This window comes from Haliotis cracherodii, unplaced genomic scaffold, assembly GCF_022045235.1.
Source record: "Haliotis cracherodii isolate W230 unplaced genomic scaffold, xgHalCrac1.p SCAF_7, whole genome shotgun sequence".
NCBI lineage: Eukaryota > Metazoa > Mollusca > Gastropoda > Lepetellida > Haliotidae > Haliotis > Haliotis cracherodii.
Window position 1 is genome coordinate 29775873 of NW_027266330.1, and position 21338 is coordinate 29797210.

The window sequence follows — 21338 nt, forward strand, 5'->3', positions numbered from 1 at the left end:
AATCCCCAGACAGGCAATCAAGGGTACTGGGGACCTATTCTGTACTGGAATCCACAGACAGGCAATCAAGGGTACTTGGGACCTATTCTGTAATGGAATCCCCAGAGAGACAATCAAGGGTACTTGGGACCTATTCTGTACTGTATTCCCCAGACAGGCAATCAAGGGTACTTGGGACCTATTCTGTACTGGAATCCACAGACAGGCAATCAAGGGTACTGGGGACCTATTCTGTACTGGAATCCACAGACAGGCAATCAAGGGTACTGGGGACCTATTCTGTACTGGAATCCACAGACAGGCAATCAAGGGTACTGGGGACCTATTCTGTACTGTATTCCCCAGACAGGCAATCAAGGGTACTGGGGACCTATTCTGTACTGGAATCCACAGACAGGCAATCAAGGGTCCAGGGGACCTATTCTGTACTGGAATCCACAGACAGGCAATCAAGGGTACTTGGGACCTATTCTGTAATGGAATCCCCAGAGAGACAATCAAGGGTACTTGGGACCTATTCTGTTTTGTATTCCCCAGACAGGCAATCAAGGGTACTTGGGACCTATTCTGTACTGGAATCCACAGACAGGCAATCAAGGGTACTGGGGACCTATTCTGTACTGGAATCCACAGACAGGCAATCAAGGGTACTGGGGACCTATTCTGTACTGGAATCCACAGACAGGCAATCAAGGGTACTGGGGACCTATTCTGTACTGTATTCCCCAGACAGGCAATCAAGGGTACTGGGGACCTATTCTGTACTGTATTCCCCAGACAGGCAATCAAGAGGTACTGGGGACCTATTCTGTACTGTATTCCCCAGAGAGAAAATCAAGGGTACTCAGGGTCTTTTCTGCACTGGAATTCCCAGACAGGCAATTAAGGGTACTTGGGACCTATTCTGTACTGGAATCCCCAGAGAGACAATCAAGGGTACTTGGGACCTATTCTGTACTGGAATCCCCAGAGAGACAATCAAGGGTACTTGGGACCTATTCTGTACTGGAATCCCCAGAGAGACAATCAAGGGTACTTGGGACCTATTCTGTACTGGAATCCCCAGAGAGACAATCAAGGGTACTTGGGACCTATTCTGTACTGGAATCCCCAGAGAGACAATCAAGGGTACTTGGGACCTATTCTGTACTGGAATCCCCAGAGAGACAATCAAGGGGTACTTGGGACCTATTCTGTACTGGAATCCCCAGAGAGACAATCAAGGGGTACTTGGGACCTATTCTGTAATGGAATCCACAGAGAGACAATCAAGGGTACTTGGGACCTATTCTGTACTGGAATCCCCAGAGAGGCAATCATGGGTACTGGGGACCTTGGAGGCTACACTAAGATCAAGTTCAAGTGCACAGGATTCATTTATTTTCAGAAAATCAAACTCATATTCCATTCCACATATATTCTCATGTATAAAAAACAATTTGCGACAAAATAAAGAGATTCAATCGAAGAAAAATAACAGCACCAAAATAATACTGCAAAAGCAAAATACAGCAATAAACAAAACATAGGTTACCATGTTTACAAAAATATGTGTACATCCCAACAAGGCAACATGAAATACAGCATCATTAAAAATTGATAACACACAGTCTGACGACAGTGTGACAGTGTTGTTATCAATATTGTCATCAAAAAGCTTTGTTATCAATCCATATTGTCAACAAACAGCATTGTTATCAATATATATTGTCATCAATGTTGTTATCAATAATATTGTCATCAAACAGTGTTGTTATCAATCTATATTGTCATCAATGTTATCAATCTATATTGTCATCAATGTTGTTAACAATATTGTCATCAAACAGCATTGTTATCAATCTATATTGTCAACAGCATTGTTATCAATCTATATTGTCATCAATGTTGTTATCAGTCTATATTGTCATCAATGTTGTTATCAATAATATTGTCATCAATCTGTGTTGTTATCAATCTATATTGTCAGCAAACAGCATTGGTATCAATATTGTCAGCAAACAGCATTATTATCAATCCATATTGTCATCAATCAGCAAGCACTCTTCGAATAAAATAGACATCTTCATGATATGGTTTGTACGAGGTATATGGAATGGGATGATGGTTTGTATATTGGAATGGGATGATACACTTTGTTGAGATGCATGTTATCTCGATATTACAGGTCTCGGCCATCAAGGGAATGACTAGACATCAATCTAATAGGGGCTGTGGCACACAGTCTTGTCCTTGTTTCAACTGAGACATTGTCATTAGGATCAGTAGTAGTTACATTATACCAAATGAGTCTGCAGACAAAGTTATGTTTGAACTGCCAGAACTTTGTCCCTTTGTTTGTACGCGAGCCTGGACATACGATTTGTCATTCGTTTTTTCATGTTACTCATCACTTGGCACAGATTATCATGTTTTCTCAAACCTGGAACACATTTAAGGTGTTTTCCATATTAAGGTCACTCTCCTATGAGATTGAAAAAACATCTGACAGGAACTTGATTTGTTAGCAGTCTCAAAGATGGATGACGATCACAAACATTACAAGCAAGTTGTGGTAAGTACAGGGTTCAGACTGTTATGGCCTATAGATACATCAGTGAATGAGGGTTCAGACTGTTATGGCCTATAGATACATCAGTGAATGAGGGTTCAGACTGTTATGGCCTATAGATACATCAGTGAATGAGGGTTCAGACTGTTATGGCCTATAGATACATCAGTGAACGAGGGTTCAGACTGTTATGGCCTATAGACCCATTAGTGAATGAGGGTTCAGACCGTTATGGTCATATAGATACATCAGAACGAGGGTTCAGACCGTTATAGTCATATAGATACATCAGAATGAGGGTTCAGACCGTTATAGTCATATAGATACATCAGTGAATGAGGGTTCAGACCATTACAGTCATATACATACAACAGTGAACGAGGGTTCAGACCGTTATGGTCATATAGATACATCAGTGAAATGAGGGTTCAGACAGTTATGGTCATATAGATACATCCGTGAATGAACTATGACATGAAAAATACAACCTTTGTTTTGAGCAACAACAATGCAATACTGACAATGAAAACAAGTTGTTTACCCTGGGATGAGTGAGTGAGTTAAAATTTAACGTCGCATCAGCATTATAGCAACTAACCCTGGGATGACAAGGATATCAGTATCTGCAAACATCAGAACGCCAGTTGTTTCATTTCTATTGCATGCAATAAAAACATTTTTCAACAAATATTCCATTGTGATTCTAGTGAGTGAGTTGGTTTTGAACAGTATAATACTTAATGGAATATCACAGCTTGTGAGTTTAAATGGGGAACTAAAGATGAATGTGAAGAAGGACAAAGATCAGATCGGCATTCAATTCTGCTCAGTGATATACAGCAGTCTAAACCAGTGTTTAGAAATAAATTCAAAACCCAAAGAGACAGTTGGGCAGGAGACCGTGACCCACAAGTGTTTCATAACCATAAAACAAGAGACAAATCCTGTCTTGATTCAGCTGTAATAATGCAAACAATTACATGACAATCTACAAGGAGTTATAATAAAACTAAATTCGTGAGTAGTCTTAACATTATCTGGACAGTCAAACAGGTGGAGGAAAGTTTTATGCAGCCCGACAGAAATGTTACCAGCCATGGGCAGCTGGCAGGCAGTTATTTCTGACACTAGTTTAAACAACTCTGCAAACTAGGGCTGGGACGAGTCCAAATTTACTACCCGGATACCCGCCAGCCTATTACCCGGCCCTACCCGGATACCCGCTGTAGGTCTCAAGTGTTGGGTACAAAATGTCAGAATGGGAATTGTTTTACCGCAGCCCTGGCAAAAACTATTTAGATACATGTATAAAGCAATCTGATCATGTATAATCTGCACTTGATAGACGCTTTATCCTTACTCGAACATATAAAAGTCAGAACGAATGCTTGCATAGTGAGAAAGAAATGTGAACATTAGCTATACTTGTAGTGTAATAATTGAGTTTTATTGTTATGTCATTAAACAGTATGTCACCTGACTAACCACGGGGCCGGGTAGTCATGTGGGTACCCGGGCCCTACTCAGGACCCATCCGACCCGAGGACCCAAGTTACCCGTCCCAGCCCTACTGCAAACCTCTTTCACACTCTCATACATCCATTGAGAGTTGAAAGTCTGTCCTAGTATTAACTGTATGCCTTGAATGACATAATGTCAGACATGTCACAGATCCTCTTCACAATTACCATACACCCACTTGAGAGTTGAGTGTCATAGATCATGCCCAGATTGATTTACAGTGTATCCAAACAAGGTTGCTGTGATGCATGGCTGGGATGTGTGTTTGATCATGCGCGAGCCAGTATGGCGGCTGGTTGCTGCATGTCTTCAGTGAGTGCGGCAGGTAGTGACGTCATGACAGTCGCCAGGTTGTTGGTCAGTGTCAGGAGCCTGGAACATATCAAGATGAGAAAATATCGTTCTACAGTGACATTTTAAAATCATGCATTCTGACAGGTCCGCCAGCAGTATCAATTCTATGTTTGACTATACTCTTGTTAAAGACTGCATCTCTGCGAAAGAAAATATAATTTCTATTTGTAAGCACTTCATTCACATGCCAAAAGGCAACTTTAATCGTCCAGCAAAATTCAAGCTATATGATCACCTGCGAATAATCAAGTCTGGACCAAACGATCCTGTGATTGACATCACAAGCATCAATCTGTGCAATTGGGATACGATTACATCCATCAACCAAGTCATGGACCCTAATCAACCTGTTAGTCGCCTCTTAGAAGAAGCATGGGTTGCTATAGCTAAATTCCAACCCGGATCTTCACAGGGGGAGACAAGCATGAGTCGACGAAGACCAATTCTAACCCAGATCTGGGGGAGACAAGCAATGGTTGGTCAAGAACAATGCTATCCCGGATATTCATGCGGGGAGCTTCAGCAATGAGCTGGTATGTCAGTCAGTCAACCTACCATTCTCTGATCTCCGGAGCGAGGTATGTTTCACCCTGATCCGCAGCAAATGCAGCTTTCACCGTCTTAAAGTTGTCCTCTATATTCTTCTTCTGAACAGCCAGAGCGGACGAGCTGCCCTCCAGGTTCGTGATGCTTTGCTACAAATATAAAACAATGCTCAATGTGTTCAATTTTTTCTCCAGTGGGAATGTTGCCCTTTGCATGATTTATTTATTTGTTTGTTTTTTGTTTAATGCAGCACTCAGCAATATTCCAGCTATTTTGACAATGGTGTGTAAACAATTGAGTCAAGACCAGACAATCAAGTGATTGATATTGTGAGCACCGATCAACACCTTTCGGGGGACGATGACAAGCAATCAACCAAGCCTGTCAACCTGATCAATATCACAGCAGGGGACACAAGAAATGGGTTTCACACATTGTACCTATGTGGGGAATCGAACCTGGTCCTTGGCGTGACCAGCGAACACTTGAATCACTAGACTGTTCCACCACCCCACAACAACACGCAATATGCTGTCTTGAAAGAAAGCTGGAACTCAGTCCCATGAGATTAAATGTTTTGAAATAGGTAGTAAATTATTATCAGCATTCAGAACTTTGCCCTCATCATTCTGCAACTTCTTTTGTTTGTTTGTTTGTTTAATGCCGCACTCAGCAATATTACAGCTGTATGACGACGGTCTGTAAATAATCGAGTCTGGACCAGACAGTTGAGTGATTGACATCATGAGCATCAATCCACACAGTTAGGATACGATGACATGGATCAAACAAGCCAGCGAGCCTGACCACCCGATCCCGTTAGTCGCCTCTTACAACAAGATTAGTCGCCTTTTACAACAAGCATGGGTTGCTGAAGACCAATTCTTACCCGGATCTTCACAGGTCTCATCCTGCAAATAACTGACCCCTACTATTCCTACATCACTCACCATCTACAATATTGATGAACAATCTACTTTGGTAAGGAGAGTGTTGACAAAACTCACATACAACAAAGCTGAGTGGCAACTGGGGAGACAATACTTACATACAACAAGGCCAGCTGATGAGCTATATATTTTGGTTTGGGTTGTGTTGACAGGTCGTTGTTCATCTGGCGAGCCAGTGTAGCGAGATGATGCAGCCCAGCCAACTGAGTGTAGTAGTCTGGAAGACATGTGGGGGGAATGTTACAGTAAGTACTATGATGAAGGAACGAACAAACATAGAAGTATGAAATCTGTCTGGTTTAGTAGAAATTCAAAAGAAATTCACCACATTCTCTAACTGCTCAACAATCTACCTAAAAATACCTAGCAACATTTACATAACATTCCATCTCATACAATTACCAGTCTCATTGCAGCATAAGAATATTCGTATCAAATAACTGATATTTTCAGTCCATATATCTTGATATTTCGAAGTAAACATATCTTGATCATTTCTGTCCATAAATCTTGATTTTTTTTAGTCCACATATCTCGATACTTTTTAGTCCACGTGTCTTGATATTTTTTTAGTCCATATCTTGATAATTCCAATCCATATATCTTGTACATTCCTGTCCATATATCTTGATATTTTCAGTCCATATATCTTGATATTTTCAGTACATATGTCTTGATATTTTCAGTCCATATATCTTGATATTTTTTATATTTCCAGTCCATATATCTTGATATTTTCAGTCCATATATCTTGATATTTTCAGTCCATATGTCTTGATATTTTCAGTCCATATGTCTTGATATTTTCAATACATATATGATGTATATCTTGATATTTCCAATACATATATTGATATCTCTTCATCATAAAAAGTCTGCCTTACTATCAAGTGTTGTTTTCTTCAAAGCAATAGACAAAGCTTCCGGCCTCACAACATAAGCTGCCGCACGTGGAAACAGACGATCAAGCCACTTGCTTTCTAGGTATGCCTGGAAAGAAATATGTCCCCATGCAATTGGTGAGTGAACGTTGTTACAGCCACAAGACCACATGTCGATCAACAAATCTGGACACGACAAACCAGTGGTCGATAACAGGAGCAACTAACCACAGACACAATGGTTCAACAATGAATGCAAAGTATCGTCAATAGCAATGCGAAACTAAGTAGACACAATTTATGGATAGCAACTTCTTTATTTTACTGTAAAGTGAGGTGAGGTGAGGTGAGGTGAGGTGAAATTGGGTTTAACGTCGCGTCCAAGATTATTGCACTTATATAGCGACGTGCATGTACGTGTGTGTTTGTGTGGCTGCTTGTACTAGGCCGGACTGATGCCGATTTATAGTGCTAGCACACTGAGATACCATGCCGCAGTTTAACATGAATACCCCACTCAGACACAGTATACTGACTCTGAGCCGACCAGTCCTTGTTTCAGCCCCTTAATGTCGAGTGCCAGACAGGGTAACAACAAGTACCATCTTTGAACGTCTATTGGTATGACGCGGCCGGGGATCAAACCCCGGTCCTTCCGCTCTCCGGGCGGACGCTCTACCACAAGACCACGGAGGCGGCACTGTAAAGTGAGTGAGTATGATTTTATGCTGCTTTTAACAATATTCCAGCAATATCATGGCGGGGGACATCAGAAATGGGCTTCACACATTGTACCCATATCCGGAATCGAACCCGGGTCTTCGGCGAGACGAGCGAACGCTTTAACCACTAGGCTACCCGACCGCCCCTTTACTGTTAAGACGACATTTCTGTACAGATCCTTATACTGTTGTCAAGCAAGGCTGAATAATAAACATGGTACAGAATATATCTGGTAGGCAGAGCAGGCATCATATGCAGGGGGGATAACCAGTGATTATCTTCAATATGGTGACAAGCACGGTCATTCGAAGTTAGACTTTTACTAACATGCAAATTACTGTTCTTTTTCTGAAATAGAAATACTTACAATATTGGAAGGGCTGAGATAGGAACTGCATATTCGGGGGTATAATCAAATGCCAGTTTAGGTAGTGGTGTATTTACCTGGACGTCCAGCGGACTATTGCATCTCGCCAGCAGCTGATGCATCTGGTCATACACAACTCGGGCTGCAACACACATGGCAACAATATAGTACAGGGCTCGAAGTTACTAGTGCCACCATGCCCGCACCACACATAAAGTAGGGAATGGCATGCTTGCCTGATGGGCCTAGTCATTTTTGTATAACTTAAGTGAGTGAGTGAGTGAGTGAGGTTTAACGCCAAGGGAGGTAAGCCTGAAGTGATGCAGGTCTCAGACGTTTACCACGTTGGTGAAACTCATGAGCACGGGTATGGTAATGACAAACCAAGAAACATAATCAGAGAGAACTGGGATTCGAACCAACAATCATAGGTTTTTGGCGCACTTTAAGGAAGCAACTCTGTACAGCGAATCGCGGCGCCTTAGATGACTGGGCCACCCATGCCACCTTTTGTATAAGTACTTATGTTAATATTTATTTCATTTCTTGAGAAAATTAAACTGTGAAAAGAAAGAGTCTCCCATGTTAATTGCACGTTAAATACTAAATCAACTCTGTCATCCTGATATAGGTTTATTCTTTGAAATTGACTTAGATAACCTGTATTCTGTTTCAAAGCTCTTAAAGCTGTTAAATGTGACTCACTGTATGCTCTGTATTAAATAATATCAGCAATTATCATAAGAATAAGCATCCTCAATAATAACTACTCAGCAGAATTGCTGGTTTCTAGAGAATATCACAGACCTCTGTTCACAAAGGAGTTGCTTGTCTTCCCATTATCAATTCTGTGAGATGGTTGCTGAAACAAAGCAGAAAGTTGTATTTTATGGAAAGTTATATAACATGGATAACAAGAGGACAAAATCACTGATATACCCCGCAATTGTAAATACTTGAATATGTCAACTAGTAATTAATACACATATTTATTTATTTTTTAAAATCCTCAACTATCGAAAGGAACCAGTACACCACTAAACCCATCTATGTGCCAATTTGCTGAAGAAATATTGCATGATTTTCAAGATCTGCTATGGAAATGACCACTACCCCCATTTTCAGTGCAAGACAAAGCTGTTGCCATGGAAACTCAAAAAAGTTCTTTTTGTCAAAAATCCCAAACTATCAAAATGCACCAGTTCACAGCTTGACCTATACCTGTTCCAACTTTGGTGAAGAAATATTGTATGATTTCAAGATCTGCTACGGAAATGACCACTACCCCCATTTACAGTCAATGTCAAAGTTGTTGCCATGGAAACTCGAAAAACATTTTTGTAAAGAATTCCAAACCATCAAAAGGCGCCAGTTCACCATCAGACCTTTCCATGTACAAGGTTTCATGAAGAAATAACCCACGGTTTGCAAGTTCTGCATTGGAAACTAACACTACCCCAATTCCAGCCTAAATCAAAGTTGTTGCCATGGAAACACGAAAACAATTTCTTTTAAAAAAATAACTATCAAAAGGCACCAGTTGACCACTAGACCAATCTATGTGCCAAGTTTGGTGAAGAAATATTATATGGTTTGCTAGATCTGCTCCAGAAATAAGCACTACCCCCTTTAAATATACAAAAATAAAGGAAATAATACAAATAGATTTCAGTGATTAGAAGATTCTATGCAAAGCCATCAAAAGGACCCAGAGTGTTTTCCAACAATCTACCAAAACTAGGCTCTTCAAACATTATCAAAAATAAATTGTGTTAACATACCACTGGAAGGACTTCTAGCTTAGAGAATGGCAACATTGAAAATACCAGTCATGTTGAACACCCCGACTAGAATACTGTTCAAAGAGACCCATCAAGACCTGGGGTAGAAGAGGACTTCAGCAACCAATTGTTGCCGCAAAAGGCAACTATGTTTTGTCATAAGAAACGACTAACAGGACCAGGAGGTCAGGCTCGCTGACTTGATTGATGCATGTCCTCGTAATCCAATTGCATGCATTAATGCTCATGATGTCAATCACTGGATTGTCTAGGTTCAGATTCGATTATTTACAGACCGCCGTCATATAGCTTGAAAATCGCTGAGTGCAGCATTAAACAACAGACAGACAAACAAACTGTTCAAAGCGGTGATAAACCTAACTCACTCAGACAGTCTCACTCACTGAGTTGTGCTCCTACCTGGGTGAGTTCCTTCCTGCAGAGTAAATCCAGCTGACCACACAGTGACATCATTTCTATCTCAATGTCGGTGGGTGTGTCCGTCCCAGACAACAGGGACTCATGCAACCGAACTGTCACTGGAACATATAGATGCTAGTTCACCGTGTTGTTTACTGTAACCAAGAACCGGCTTCACCTAATGGGTCTCAGTCGTCTAAGGTGCCGCAATTCCCTTGCGTCCCTTGGGCACGCCAGAAACCTATGATTGTGGGTTCGAATCCCGGTTCACCCTGATTATGTTTCTAGGTTTGTCAGCACCATACCCGTGCTCGTGGGTTTCACCGAAGTGGTAAACGTCTGAGAGTGAGACCTGCATCACTTGGGCTTTCCTCCCACATTAAGCTGACACGCTGGAATATAACTTGAATACTGTTAAAAGCGGCCTTAAACCCAACTCACTCACTCTCTCTCCATGAGGTCGGACTGAGGTTTATTCAGGATCAGCAAGATGAGTGTTAGATTTACAGCATTAAAAATTGGCACTGGTCCTGTATCATCAATTTGCCATTTTAAGGGTTTTGCTATATGTTATCATTGTAAGGTCTAGTGGAGTAAAAATGTTAGTTTCGACTGCTGCATTTATCATGAAAGCCTGTATGTAATCACATCTAAAATCAACAAACCTGTGGTTGATAGCATGACCAGTGATGTACACAGTCAGCACTGGTGACACATTAGATAGTACATAGCAAATATGTGATCCCATTTTTAGTCCACTCTCAAGACCTGGGGTAGTCTAACAACTAGTCCTCTGGAATGAACATATTTTACAGACAAAAACAGTTGTTAAATTAAAGTCATAAAATATTAAAAAAAGGAGCCAGGAGACTTTCCTCATTTACCGAAACTAAACCAATCTGCAGTTAATCATGTTAATAGAATTACTTGGAATTTCCCAACACATAAACTTGGACTGTTACGATTCGCTAAGTTACACGGTGAATTGAACCATATCCATTCATGAATTATATTCGTTATTCGTGGCCACTAGAGTCAAATATTTATAAATATGCAATCATGTGCATTTGTAAACATACCTTGTACCCAAGAATATCGATAAGAACATATCATATGCATAGATTTCTTCAAAGACAACACTCTTATTAGTCTTATATTTAATTTGACAGTAATGTGGTCACTGGTCATTGTTGCATTTGAGCAGATACTAGTACCTGGATAAGTGCAGTATATGAATGTATAATATAATAATAATTAACAAACCATGTAAAAAAATGTATGTTGCTTTTGTTTCGCTGAATATAACAAATAATACATCAACTGCTGACTTGTTATTGTATTTGTGAATTATTATTCGTTTTCATTACCCTATATTTGTGATACGAATCGTTTTCGCCTCATAGTGTATTCGTTGCAGCCCTAACATGTACAGATTCCTATCACCCATCACTGATAGGCCACTGAAAATGTGCGTGACAGGAATGTTTACTGCTGTATAGACCTGGTATTGGATATATTTGATTCAGGGTCTGTATGAGTGAGTGAGTTGGGTTTAACGCCGCTTTTAACAGTATTCCAGTTATATCACGGCGTGTCAGCTTAATGTGGGAGGAAAGCCTGAAGTGATGCAGGTCTCAGACGTTTACCACTTCGGTAAAACCCACCAGCACGGTATGATGCTGACAAACCTAGAAACATAATCGGGGCGAACCGGGATTCAAACCCACAATCATAGGTTTCTGGCGTGCCCAAGGAACGCAACTCTGCACAGCGAATCACGGCGCCTTAAGACGACTGGGCCACCCGTGCCCCCTGGGTCTGTATGACAGACTAGACCTGGGGAAACAAACTTACATGATCATTTGAGAGACGAAGACAGATCATAATGTCTCAAAACGCCATATATACTCGGACTCCATGGTACCGCGGCATTCATCGTATCGCGGCATTTGTGATTTCCGATAGTTCACGCGGGAAACGCCTCTTGGCAGCTGTCTATTAATGCTAATGAGTAACCAGGAAGTGCACACTTCGTAAACAATTTCAATTTCCTCGGAATGTTCCGTCTGCTGTAAGTTAGGAGTTATTAATGCGTTGATACATATTTCTGGCATCTTTTGTAATATTGCCTCACCCCCATCTCTCAATGGCCAACGATATAACCCGTAGTTCCAAAAGTAAACTTTCTCTATCGACCCGAACCAGATCATCTGCATATTCATGGCGACTAATAAGGTAACGGAAGTTACGTAGTCCGAACATTTTTTCCCGCTCTGTGCCCAGAATTTATTGGGAGATCATAAGGGCCATAATGCCAAACTTAGAAATACGTTCTTCACTAGTATCCAAAAGATAAATACATACTTTGGGCATACTAGGAGTAGTTTTTATATATTTATTGTTGACTTTTAAAATTTTTCCATTTTATGACAAATTATTGTCATCCATTTTTTTTAAACAATCTTAAAATATCATTTCTGTTATTTTGATGTTGACTTATAAAAATATTTTTCTCTTACTTTTCGGTAAATATGCATTGAATACCTATTGCTGATAACACATTTAGAATTTTACTTGTGCTGTCTTTGCACTTGTCTGGACAAATCACTGATGTCTGGCATGATCATACCAAGTGGTTGGTAGAATTATGTCCTCTTTTTGTCCAGTTCGGACCTCCATACACAACTTTTCCCTGTACCGCGATACGATGGAGTTCTCTCCCTTGTCAAACAGAGCGCGAGGCCCGGCTTTTACTCGGAGCTACTAATGTAAATAATGAACTTTTATCGGTAAAATATGCATTGTTTGATAACATGAATGATATCTGATACAGAGAACACGAATAAACATAAAGGTTAGTGAGTGCATTTTGTTCCGTTTAGCGTACATGACAAGTACCGCGATACCCCGAGGTTGCAGGCTATATTTTAAAATATTACATTGATACAAAGACAAGTAGGATGATGGTCCTTCATGTGGATATTGACGGTATTGTAGTCCATAATAAGCAAATTTTGAATCCGCGAAGAAAACACCGATCCATATGTCAATACTTTCAAAGTTAGAGTGTTGTTCCCCTTAAGCATCCAGTGTAAATCTAGACCCAAAGAACCCAACAAACATCAGAAAACAAAGGCAAATCTCATCTTGATCTTCATCTGAGAGCCTAGTGATAATAACAAAGTCAGACAATCTTTTTTCAAACATTCAAATCTTCTATCAATCATACATACTACATCCAAGCAAAATTTATCTATGAACATGATAGATTTATTTTAATGAATTAGGCCTAGCTATTATTTCCGTGACTGTACATGTTATTGTTTGTGGTGTCTGTTCGCATCATGCTGCCTTTGTCGGCGTCTACTGTCAAATGCACAAGTACGCTCTAAAGGTTTCAATCAGCTATAAACTGGACTGACATGTAATAGTTATTTCGTGTCTCGATAGCATTACCTTTAAAAGCCGGGTCATAATGTACCGGCGTGACAAGAGGTTGACTACAGGATGCCGCCATGTTTTGCTGCCTATGCGAAACGTCACTTCCGGTTCACGACAACGCGTCGTCTGCTCGTGGTAAATATGACGATTCGTTGAAGCAAAATAATCTACAATCACACATCTGACAAGCGAAATCTAAAATATCATTCCGTGGTTGGCGTTGCATCGAATGCACTTTATGATAACATTTTTTGTCCTTCAGGATATCAAAACTTTATTCGTTTCGTTCGTTGTATTTGAGAAAGTCTGTGGGTTTCATTCCGCTGTTTTTTGTTTCAAATTATCATTTGTAAAATTATTAACTGACGTGACGATTGACATTGACGAGGAAAAAAAACTCCGAGGCTGCTGCGCGAAGCAACACTGAAACAAGTTGAAGCTGACGCACGAGAGTTGTGACGTCATAATGACTTACGCTTGTGACGTCATAGTACCCTGGGTGGGCCTCATGAGCAACGTGAGTATTTCATGCCTTCTAAAACCTTTTTATTTATTTATAAAAACACGAAATCTCGATGAAATTTGTTATCATCTGATGGTTGATCACATATATAATCGTCATAGTTGATGTAATGATTAATAAGCAGAAGTTGGGCTTCACCAGCACATTTGAATCGCATTACTTACTCCTACAAATAGAACGTTATCTGAATCTGAAGATGACCAACTCTAGTAATGTAGTTATAAACCAAAAGAGTGTACCTAATGAAGTACGGGAGGCCGAAAGCGTGAGATTACGTACATTTATGTATTTATTTCAATTCCCCTATGGGAATGAACAATGATTTGTATTTTGAGAGATAAAACTAATATAGTATTCAATAACTTCTAAAGCTGGATCTAATACCCTCCAGAACTTTTTCGTCTATGACAGCAGTTATTTGAGTACACTCTTCCTACTGAAATAAACGACACGACTTCATTACAAATTCTGTGCAAATATGATAAACCAAGTTCCTGTCAAGGTGCAGCAATTCTACTTGCGGGGTGACAGAAAAGTAGATATTCTTCACATTAGTTTCGACATTCATGAAGCTTCTGAAATCGGATCTGTTTCGTGTAGATCTAAGTGACCCAATCAGACGATTGTGGTTCAGAAAGAGAAAATCTGTTTTTAGATTATTTTCTTGAATGCCCAAGGTATACTAAATTCCGTTCTAAAATAATTTCTGAAGTCTCAAAAGTGGCATATGCTTTAAAATTGATCGAATTTTGTTTCAGAAAGGGTAAATAAAGTTCTTTTTGGAACAGTCCATAAATAAAAGTCCAAGCAAAAGATTACATTAGTTTGTTGATATAATTACTTTATTCTTCATATAGTTACTCCTTATTTATGCTACATTTGTAAATGCATTGTCTATTTTAGATGATGATGATGATGATGATGATGATGATGATGATATGTAAGCATGATGTGCTTTATCCCGATTCAGATTGATGAATCAATAAAAAAATATAGTCAACTAAAAAATCAAAACAAGTTGCATGAAAGTGAAAATGAAATGTATTGATTATTATTTTAAAAAACACGTAGTTTGACATTTTAGAAATGAACGTTAGTTCCGTTGAGGCAAAGTTATGAAATGGAAGTTTATTCCAGAATGTCGGTGAATTCGAAGAATTTCCCTAATCACAGTAGAATATCATTTGTTAAAAGTAAACAACTTTCCTAGACGTGTGTGTTTCTAAACAATTAACCATGTAACGGGTTTTATACATATTTTAAAGCAATTTGTAATACATTTTCACGAGGCAAGGGTGGCCTCAAACCATATCAAGGTCTAGTTTTGACTTCAATAATTCTTCTCAAACGTCTTCAGACAAATATTTTTAACCAACTAAATAATAACAATCATACACGGGATAATCTCACCACAACACAACAAAAAGTGTTGCTCGATGTTCACCATCTTCCATCTTCCCGAGGCAAGTGAGTTAACTGACTATATAAGTCCAGTGGAAACTGGACTTTCAACGTCAGTTAACTCTCTTGCCTCGGGAAGATGACCATCTTCTCGCAGCAAGCGTGTCCACTTGCCTATATGTCTGATAGGATGGTGAACAGCCTTACCTCAGTGGAATATGGATACACCACGGAGGCCTTTTAGAGCCATTTGTTTATGTATTTGTTTCTTGAAATTTTAAGATACTTAGTTGAAATTTGAAGTTATTATCTTGAAATTTCAAGATGATTATCTTGAAATTTCAACTTCGTATGTATCTTGAAATTTCAACTTAGTATGTATCTTGAAATTTCAACTTAGTACCTTGAAATTTCAAGAATAAAACAAAAACAAAAAGCAAATGTCTCTAAAAGGCTTCCGTGATACACTGTCATTTCTGGAATTATTTTATTTGGAGTACTACTCTTTTAGTTCGTGAATGTCAAGTATAGTGTCTACCAGTCTCTTGAATTCTTCCTCGCTTCTTATTATCAAGAAGCAATTTTAAACTTAATACAACACATCTTGACTAGATCCAACAACTTATGTTGACGCACGTTGACTGTATTTGTCAACGAACTACACATGTGAATACCCATGAAGATCCGGGTTAAAATTGGTCTTCAGCACCCATGCGAGGTGACTAACGGGATCGGGTGGTCAGGCTCGCTGACTTGGTTGATGCATGTCATCGCATCCCAACTGCGTAGATCGATACTCATGATACCAATCACTGGATTGACTACCCAAACCTATTATTGTTTAAGCATATTAACCAACAAACAAAACAGCATATGCAAATTTATGAACAGTTGCAAATGACCTTCGGCTGATAAAAATCAGCGACTGCAGTCACTAGTAATTGAACCGTGTTAGTTATCATCGATGGCTTTCTTGTTCCAGGACTCTTGCAATGATCTGGTCAAAGCAAATGCAAGATCCGGATCCTTTGGAGGATTCGGACACCGACAGCGTAGAAGAGGTTCAAATAACCCGCTACCTCAACCAAGGCCTTCTGCAGGGCCTCCAGCAGGCTAAGGCATGCAGTGATGTCAAGCTGGGCATCAAACGTCAGACCGGACACTACCATCTGAAGGATCGCAAGCATGCTGTGATCACACCAAAGGTTGTTGCTTACGGAGGCAAGCACTGGGATATCACTGTCTCAAACAAACTTCATAGGGCCACGTCCCGCTTAACTGCTTATGCCATTGAGCGGGAGATCGCTCGAGAACAACTTCAGCAAGTCAAATCAGAAGAGGCTCGACAAAACGCAGCGTCCGGTGTCCTGCATGGACTAAACGCCGAATTCCAGGATAGGATTACTCGGAGCCTGGCATTAGAACAGGAGATTCTGGAAAAGATGAAGAACGATCTTGCCGTTGTAAAGGACGATACTCTCTGTGAGCTGATGAGGAAACAAAACATTAAGCATTTCGATGAGGAAATAGAAATAGAGCGGGAGAGACAAGTCGCCATGGTTGAGATTTTTAATGGCTGCATGAAGTCCCCTCACATGTCTCGCAGCGTAGAGAACATGTTGGGTGGAATTGCTGATTCCAATCACCGTAGGAGCATCGTCCAGCAAGATCTTATGGAGGCCTTTGCTCGTTATACCGAGGAGGAGCTCGAGGCAGATAGCGAATATAAAGGCGCCATGATGGAGTTGATGGATGAATCCTTGATTACTCTACAGCAGATGTTTAATAAGAATAACACCAAGAGACTGGAAGAGGATGAACGAAGGCGGAGATTAGCGGACTTGAAGAAACAAAGCAAAGATCCAAACTTACGTGCGCAGAAGAGCCATTTTGATAGCGTCATGGGCGATCTCCACCATGCATTCGATATACTGAAACAACAGGAGATAACAGAGAGCTCGCACCTCCAGAGCCTCATGTCGGACAGGAAGGAGTCTGTTCTTCAGGAACTGAGACGCCGCTATGCGGCTCGTTGGGCGGAGAAGATGTCGGCCAAGGAGAAGGCGCGGCGGATCCAAGAGGAGGACAGCCTCTTACGCCAGAAAGACCCACAGCGGGACTACATGCTGAAAGTCGTGGCAAGGGTTCAGAGGCAGATGATCCTCCAGAAGTTTGCTGGCCACTGGATCAACCTGTCTATTGCGCGCAAGGACGAGGAAGAGATGGTGGACCTGGAAGAGCTCGAGAACAACCATAATGAGAAGTTGAAAGTTACCAGAATGAAAGCGCGTCGTCCATCTTGTGTTGTGAGCGGCTATGGTGATTTCTCTTAAAGCATCCCATGTTAATTCTCAGCGAAGCCCTTGTTGTAAAATCAGAACCTTGTTCTTTATTGGACTTTCATGCTAGACACTTTTGTTAACGCCATTCATTTGTCCTGATTCTTAAACATTGTGACCATAGCTCTTATCTAACTACACAAACCTATTATTGTTTAAGCAAATTACCATCTGAATTCAAGAACATTTAATTTGTGATTTTATTTAGTCCTTAATCACACACAACTCTTCAACGCTCGTGATGCATTACTTCTGTGTTAAATAAATGTTTATTACGTTCACCAAGTCCGCGTCTTCCTTATATCGAGCCGGTCGAGTAGCCTAGTGGTTAAAGCGTTCAGTCGTCACGCCGAAGACCCGGGTTCAATTCCCTCGTCGTGAATTTGCTGGAATATTGCTAAAAGCGGCGTTAAACCATACTCACTAACTCACTTCCTTAGATCACTCTTTTATTGACATTCCTCCTTTCGAGCTGGACAATGAGAAAGAGGTAAAGACTAATCCAAAAATGATACATCGTAATAGTCCATGACATAGTTGACATCGATCCCACGCTAAACTATCGTAGTATTTATGATGGTTTAATTTTTCATTCATTTAAATATAATACAACTTACAACTCCCTCAACCCCCTCAACCACTTCTCAACCTCCCAAGCCATATGCTGAATCTAGGACTTGGGACGCGCTATGTTTTGTCTGCGCAAGAGTGGGCTAGGTTTAACGCCGCTTTATGCAGGAGGAAAGTCTGGAGTGATGTATAGGTCTGAGCCGTTTACTATTTTGGTAAAACCCACGGGCACTGGTACGGTGCTGACAAACCCAGAAACATAATTATGGTGAACTGGCATTCGAACCCACAATCATAGGTTTTTGACGTGCCTAAACACGCATCTCTGCACAGCGAACTGCGGCGCCTTAGACGACTGGGCCACCTGTGCCCCCTGATTTTCAAGAATCGAGTGGTCACATAAAATATAAAACAAAAGTCACGCACAGTTATTCCTAATTCTAGTGGCAGAAATTAACCAAAGGTAAGAATAACAGTTGAAGTAAATGAAACTTGCTGCAACATCGTAGGTGTACTTTCTTTGAAGATGGAATAGGTAAACTGTAAACATCCTGTGATTGCTTGAAATTTAAGTGAGTGGGAGAATACTATGTCATTGAGTTGCATCACCAAGGCAACTTTCTGTCGGTGTTCGTGGAGATAGAATACATCCTTGGTGAGTGGGTAAGTGAGTTGGGTTTAACGCCACTTCAAACAGTATTCCAGTTATATCGCGGCGTGTAAGCTTAATGTGTGAGGAAAGCCCGAAGCGATGCAGGTCTGACAAACCATCGGGGCGAACCGGGATTCGAACCCACAATCATAGGTTTCTGGGGTGCCAGCGAATCGCAGCGCTTTAGACGACTGGGGTACCCGTGCCCCCCACATCCGAGGTACCTCAAGATTGTCATACGAGTCATCATGCATTGTGACAGGGCATTGTCTGACCGCTATAACTGACTCGAGCTTTATTAATAATTGCGACCGCCTCCGTGGTCTAATGGTAGAGCGTCCGCCCGGACAGCGGAAGGTCCGGGGTTTGACCCCAGCCGCGTCATAAGATGGTACTTATTGTTACCCTGTCTGGCGCTCGGCATTAAGGGGCTAAAACAAGGACTGGTCGGCTCGGAGTCAGTATACTGTGTCTGAGTGGGGTATTCATGTTAAACTGCGGCATGGTATCTCAGTGTGCTAGCACTATAAATCGGCATCAGTCCGGACGACCGGGACTAGTACAAGCAGCCACACACACACACACACACACGTGCATGCACGTCACTATATAAGTGCAATAATCATTTTTGGACACAACAAATCAGAACCAGTTGGGACAGTGCAACCTTGAGTCAGTATACTGTGTCTGAGTGGGGTATTCATGTTAAACTGCGGCACGGTATGTCAGTGACAGCTAGCACTATAAATCGGCATCAGTCCTGACTAGTACGAGCCGGCCGCACGCACGCACGCACATGCACGTCGCTATATATGTGCAATAATCTTGGACGTGACCTTAAACCCCATTTCACCTCACCTCACCTCTGAACTTCAAATCTAGGTTTGTCAGCACTATACCTCAATACTCCTGGTTTTCACCTAAGTATTAAACGTCTTCTAAGACCTACATTACTTCGACCTTTCCTCCGACATGAAACTTACAGTGTGATATAACTGAAACATGACTCAATCACTCACTAGCTGACATGTATACTAACTGAAATAAGTTCTAAAGTTCAACAAAAATACATTTATTCTGAAATTGTTTATCAGGTGCTCATAAAAAAACACTTTTGTTTAACCGTAAATAACGCGCAGTGCCTAGGATTGCTGAAAGTCAACGTCAACCCGCTGTGGATTGCTGAAAGTCAACGTCAACCCGCTGTGGATTGCTGAAAGTCAACGTCAACCCGCTGTGGATTGCTGAAAGTCAACGTCAACCCGCTGTGGATTGCTGAAAGTCAACGTCAACCCGCTGTGGATTGCTGAAAGTCAACGTCAACCCGCTGTGGATTGCTGAAAGTCAACGTCAACCCGCTGTGGATTGCTGAAAGTCAACGTCAACCCGCTGTGGATAATGCTGCAAACAGGAATAGGGCAAAACGAAGTTGCCATATATTTCAATCTTCATCAAATTACAACATCATGTGTTTGGAGACAGTATCTACTGCAGGGCAACACCCATGACGCCATGGACCGGTCGTCCACGTGCGACGTCGCGTCAACAAGACAACCACACTCGGTTGGTGCATCCGCGGAATCGATACCAAACTGCCACATTAACACCTCGGACAATTCAGAACCGTACGCAACAATTTGAAGAAGCACAACATCCGGCTCCGAAACCGGGCGATACGCCCAATTTTGCTTCCACGTCACAGCTTGGTGTTGACAGCATCTGAGGTTCAGAAGACAAGACTGGGGCAGTATACTGTTCACAGATGGGTCCAGGTTTTAGCTGGACAGCTCTGATGGCCGTGTAACTGTCTTGAGGCGTCCAGGAGACACAACGTCATCAGTTTGGGGGTGGAAGTGTAATGGTCTGGAGTGGCATCACAACTCATGGGAGAACAACGTATCATTGTTAATGGCAGTTTGAATGGCGAACGCTATCGGGACGACATCTTTCTAGAACATGTTCTTCCCTTTGTAAAAATGCAGGGGCATAGCGTTGCATTGCAGCAGGATAATGCAGCCCACATATTGCACGTGTTATAACAGATTTTACATGTATTTGGCAGAGTAATATTGCCGTACTGTTATGGCCGGCTGTTTCTCTAGACCTCTCCCTCATAGAACAGGTCTAGAGAAAACCTCTCCCTCATAAAACAAGCCCGTGAAGATCCGGGCTAGAATAGGTCTTCAGCAACCCATGCTTGCCGTAAAAGGCGACTATGCTTGTAAAAGGCCACTAAAGGGATCGGGTTGTCAGGCTCTCTGACTTTGTTGATGCATGTCATCGTATCCCAATTGCGTTGATCGATGCTCATGATATTA

At 41.2% G+C, this 21338-nt stretch overlaps 2 protein-coding genes across 2 annotated transcripts; one reads left to right on the plus strand and one right to left on the minus strand.

The window, feature by feature from the left end:
• Positions 1 to 1858: 1858 nt before the first annotated feature.
• Positions 1859 to 13611, minus strand: LOC139447292 (uncharacterized). The gene is made up of 8 exons (XM_071228582.1): positions 13551 to 13611; positions 10095 to 10213; positions 8701 to 8755; positions 7971 to 8035; positions 6807 to 6912; positions 6021 to 6139; positions 4982 to 5121; positions 1859 to 4444 (listed from the first exon to the last, which is right to left on the minus strand). Exons 1-8 carry the CDS (start codon positions 13609 to 13611, stop codon positions 4342 to 4344), a joined length of 768 nt encoding a protein of 255 aa, XP_071084683.1. The 3' UTR covers positions 1859 to 4341.
• Positions 13612 to 14254: 643 nt separating this feature from the next.
• LOC139448787 (myosin-9-like) lies at positions 14255 to 17866 on the plus strand. Its single transcript, XM_071230321.1, has 3 exons — positions 14255 to 14267; positions 14962 to 14998; positions 16442 to 17866. Exons 1-3 carry the CDS (start codon positions 14255 to 14257, stop codon positions 17790 to 17792), a joined length of 1401 nt encoding a protein of 466 aa, XP_071086422.1. The 3' UTR covers positions 17793 to 17866.
• Positions 17867 to 21338: the final 3472 nt, after the last annotated feature.

Coding starts and splice junctions, on each gene's coding strand:
- LOC139447292 (XM_071228582.1), bottom strand. CDS start 13,611: ATGGCGGCATCCTGTAGTCAACCTCTTGTCACGCCGGTACATTATGAC. Junction 8,756..10,094: donor GCAGGAAGGAACTCACCCAG/GTAGGAGCACAA, acceptor GCTTTGTTTCAG/CAACCATCTCACAGAATTGA. Junction 5,122..6,020: donor ATCAGCTGGCCTTGTTGTAT/GTAAGTATTGTC, acceptor TTATATTTGTAG/CAAAGCATCACGAACCTGGA.
- LOC139448787 (XM_071230321.1), top strand. Junction 14,999..16,441: donor GATGATGATGATGATGATAT/GTAAGCATGATG, acceptor TTCTTGTTCCAG/GACTCTTGCAATGATCTGGT.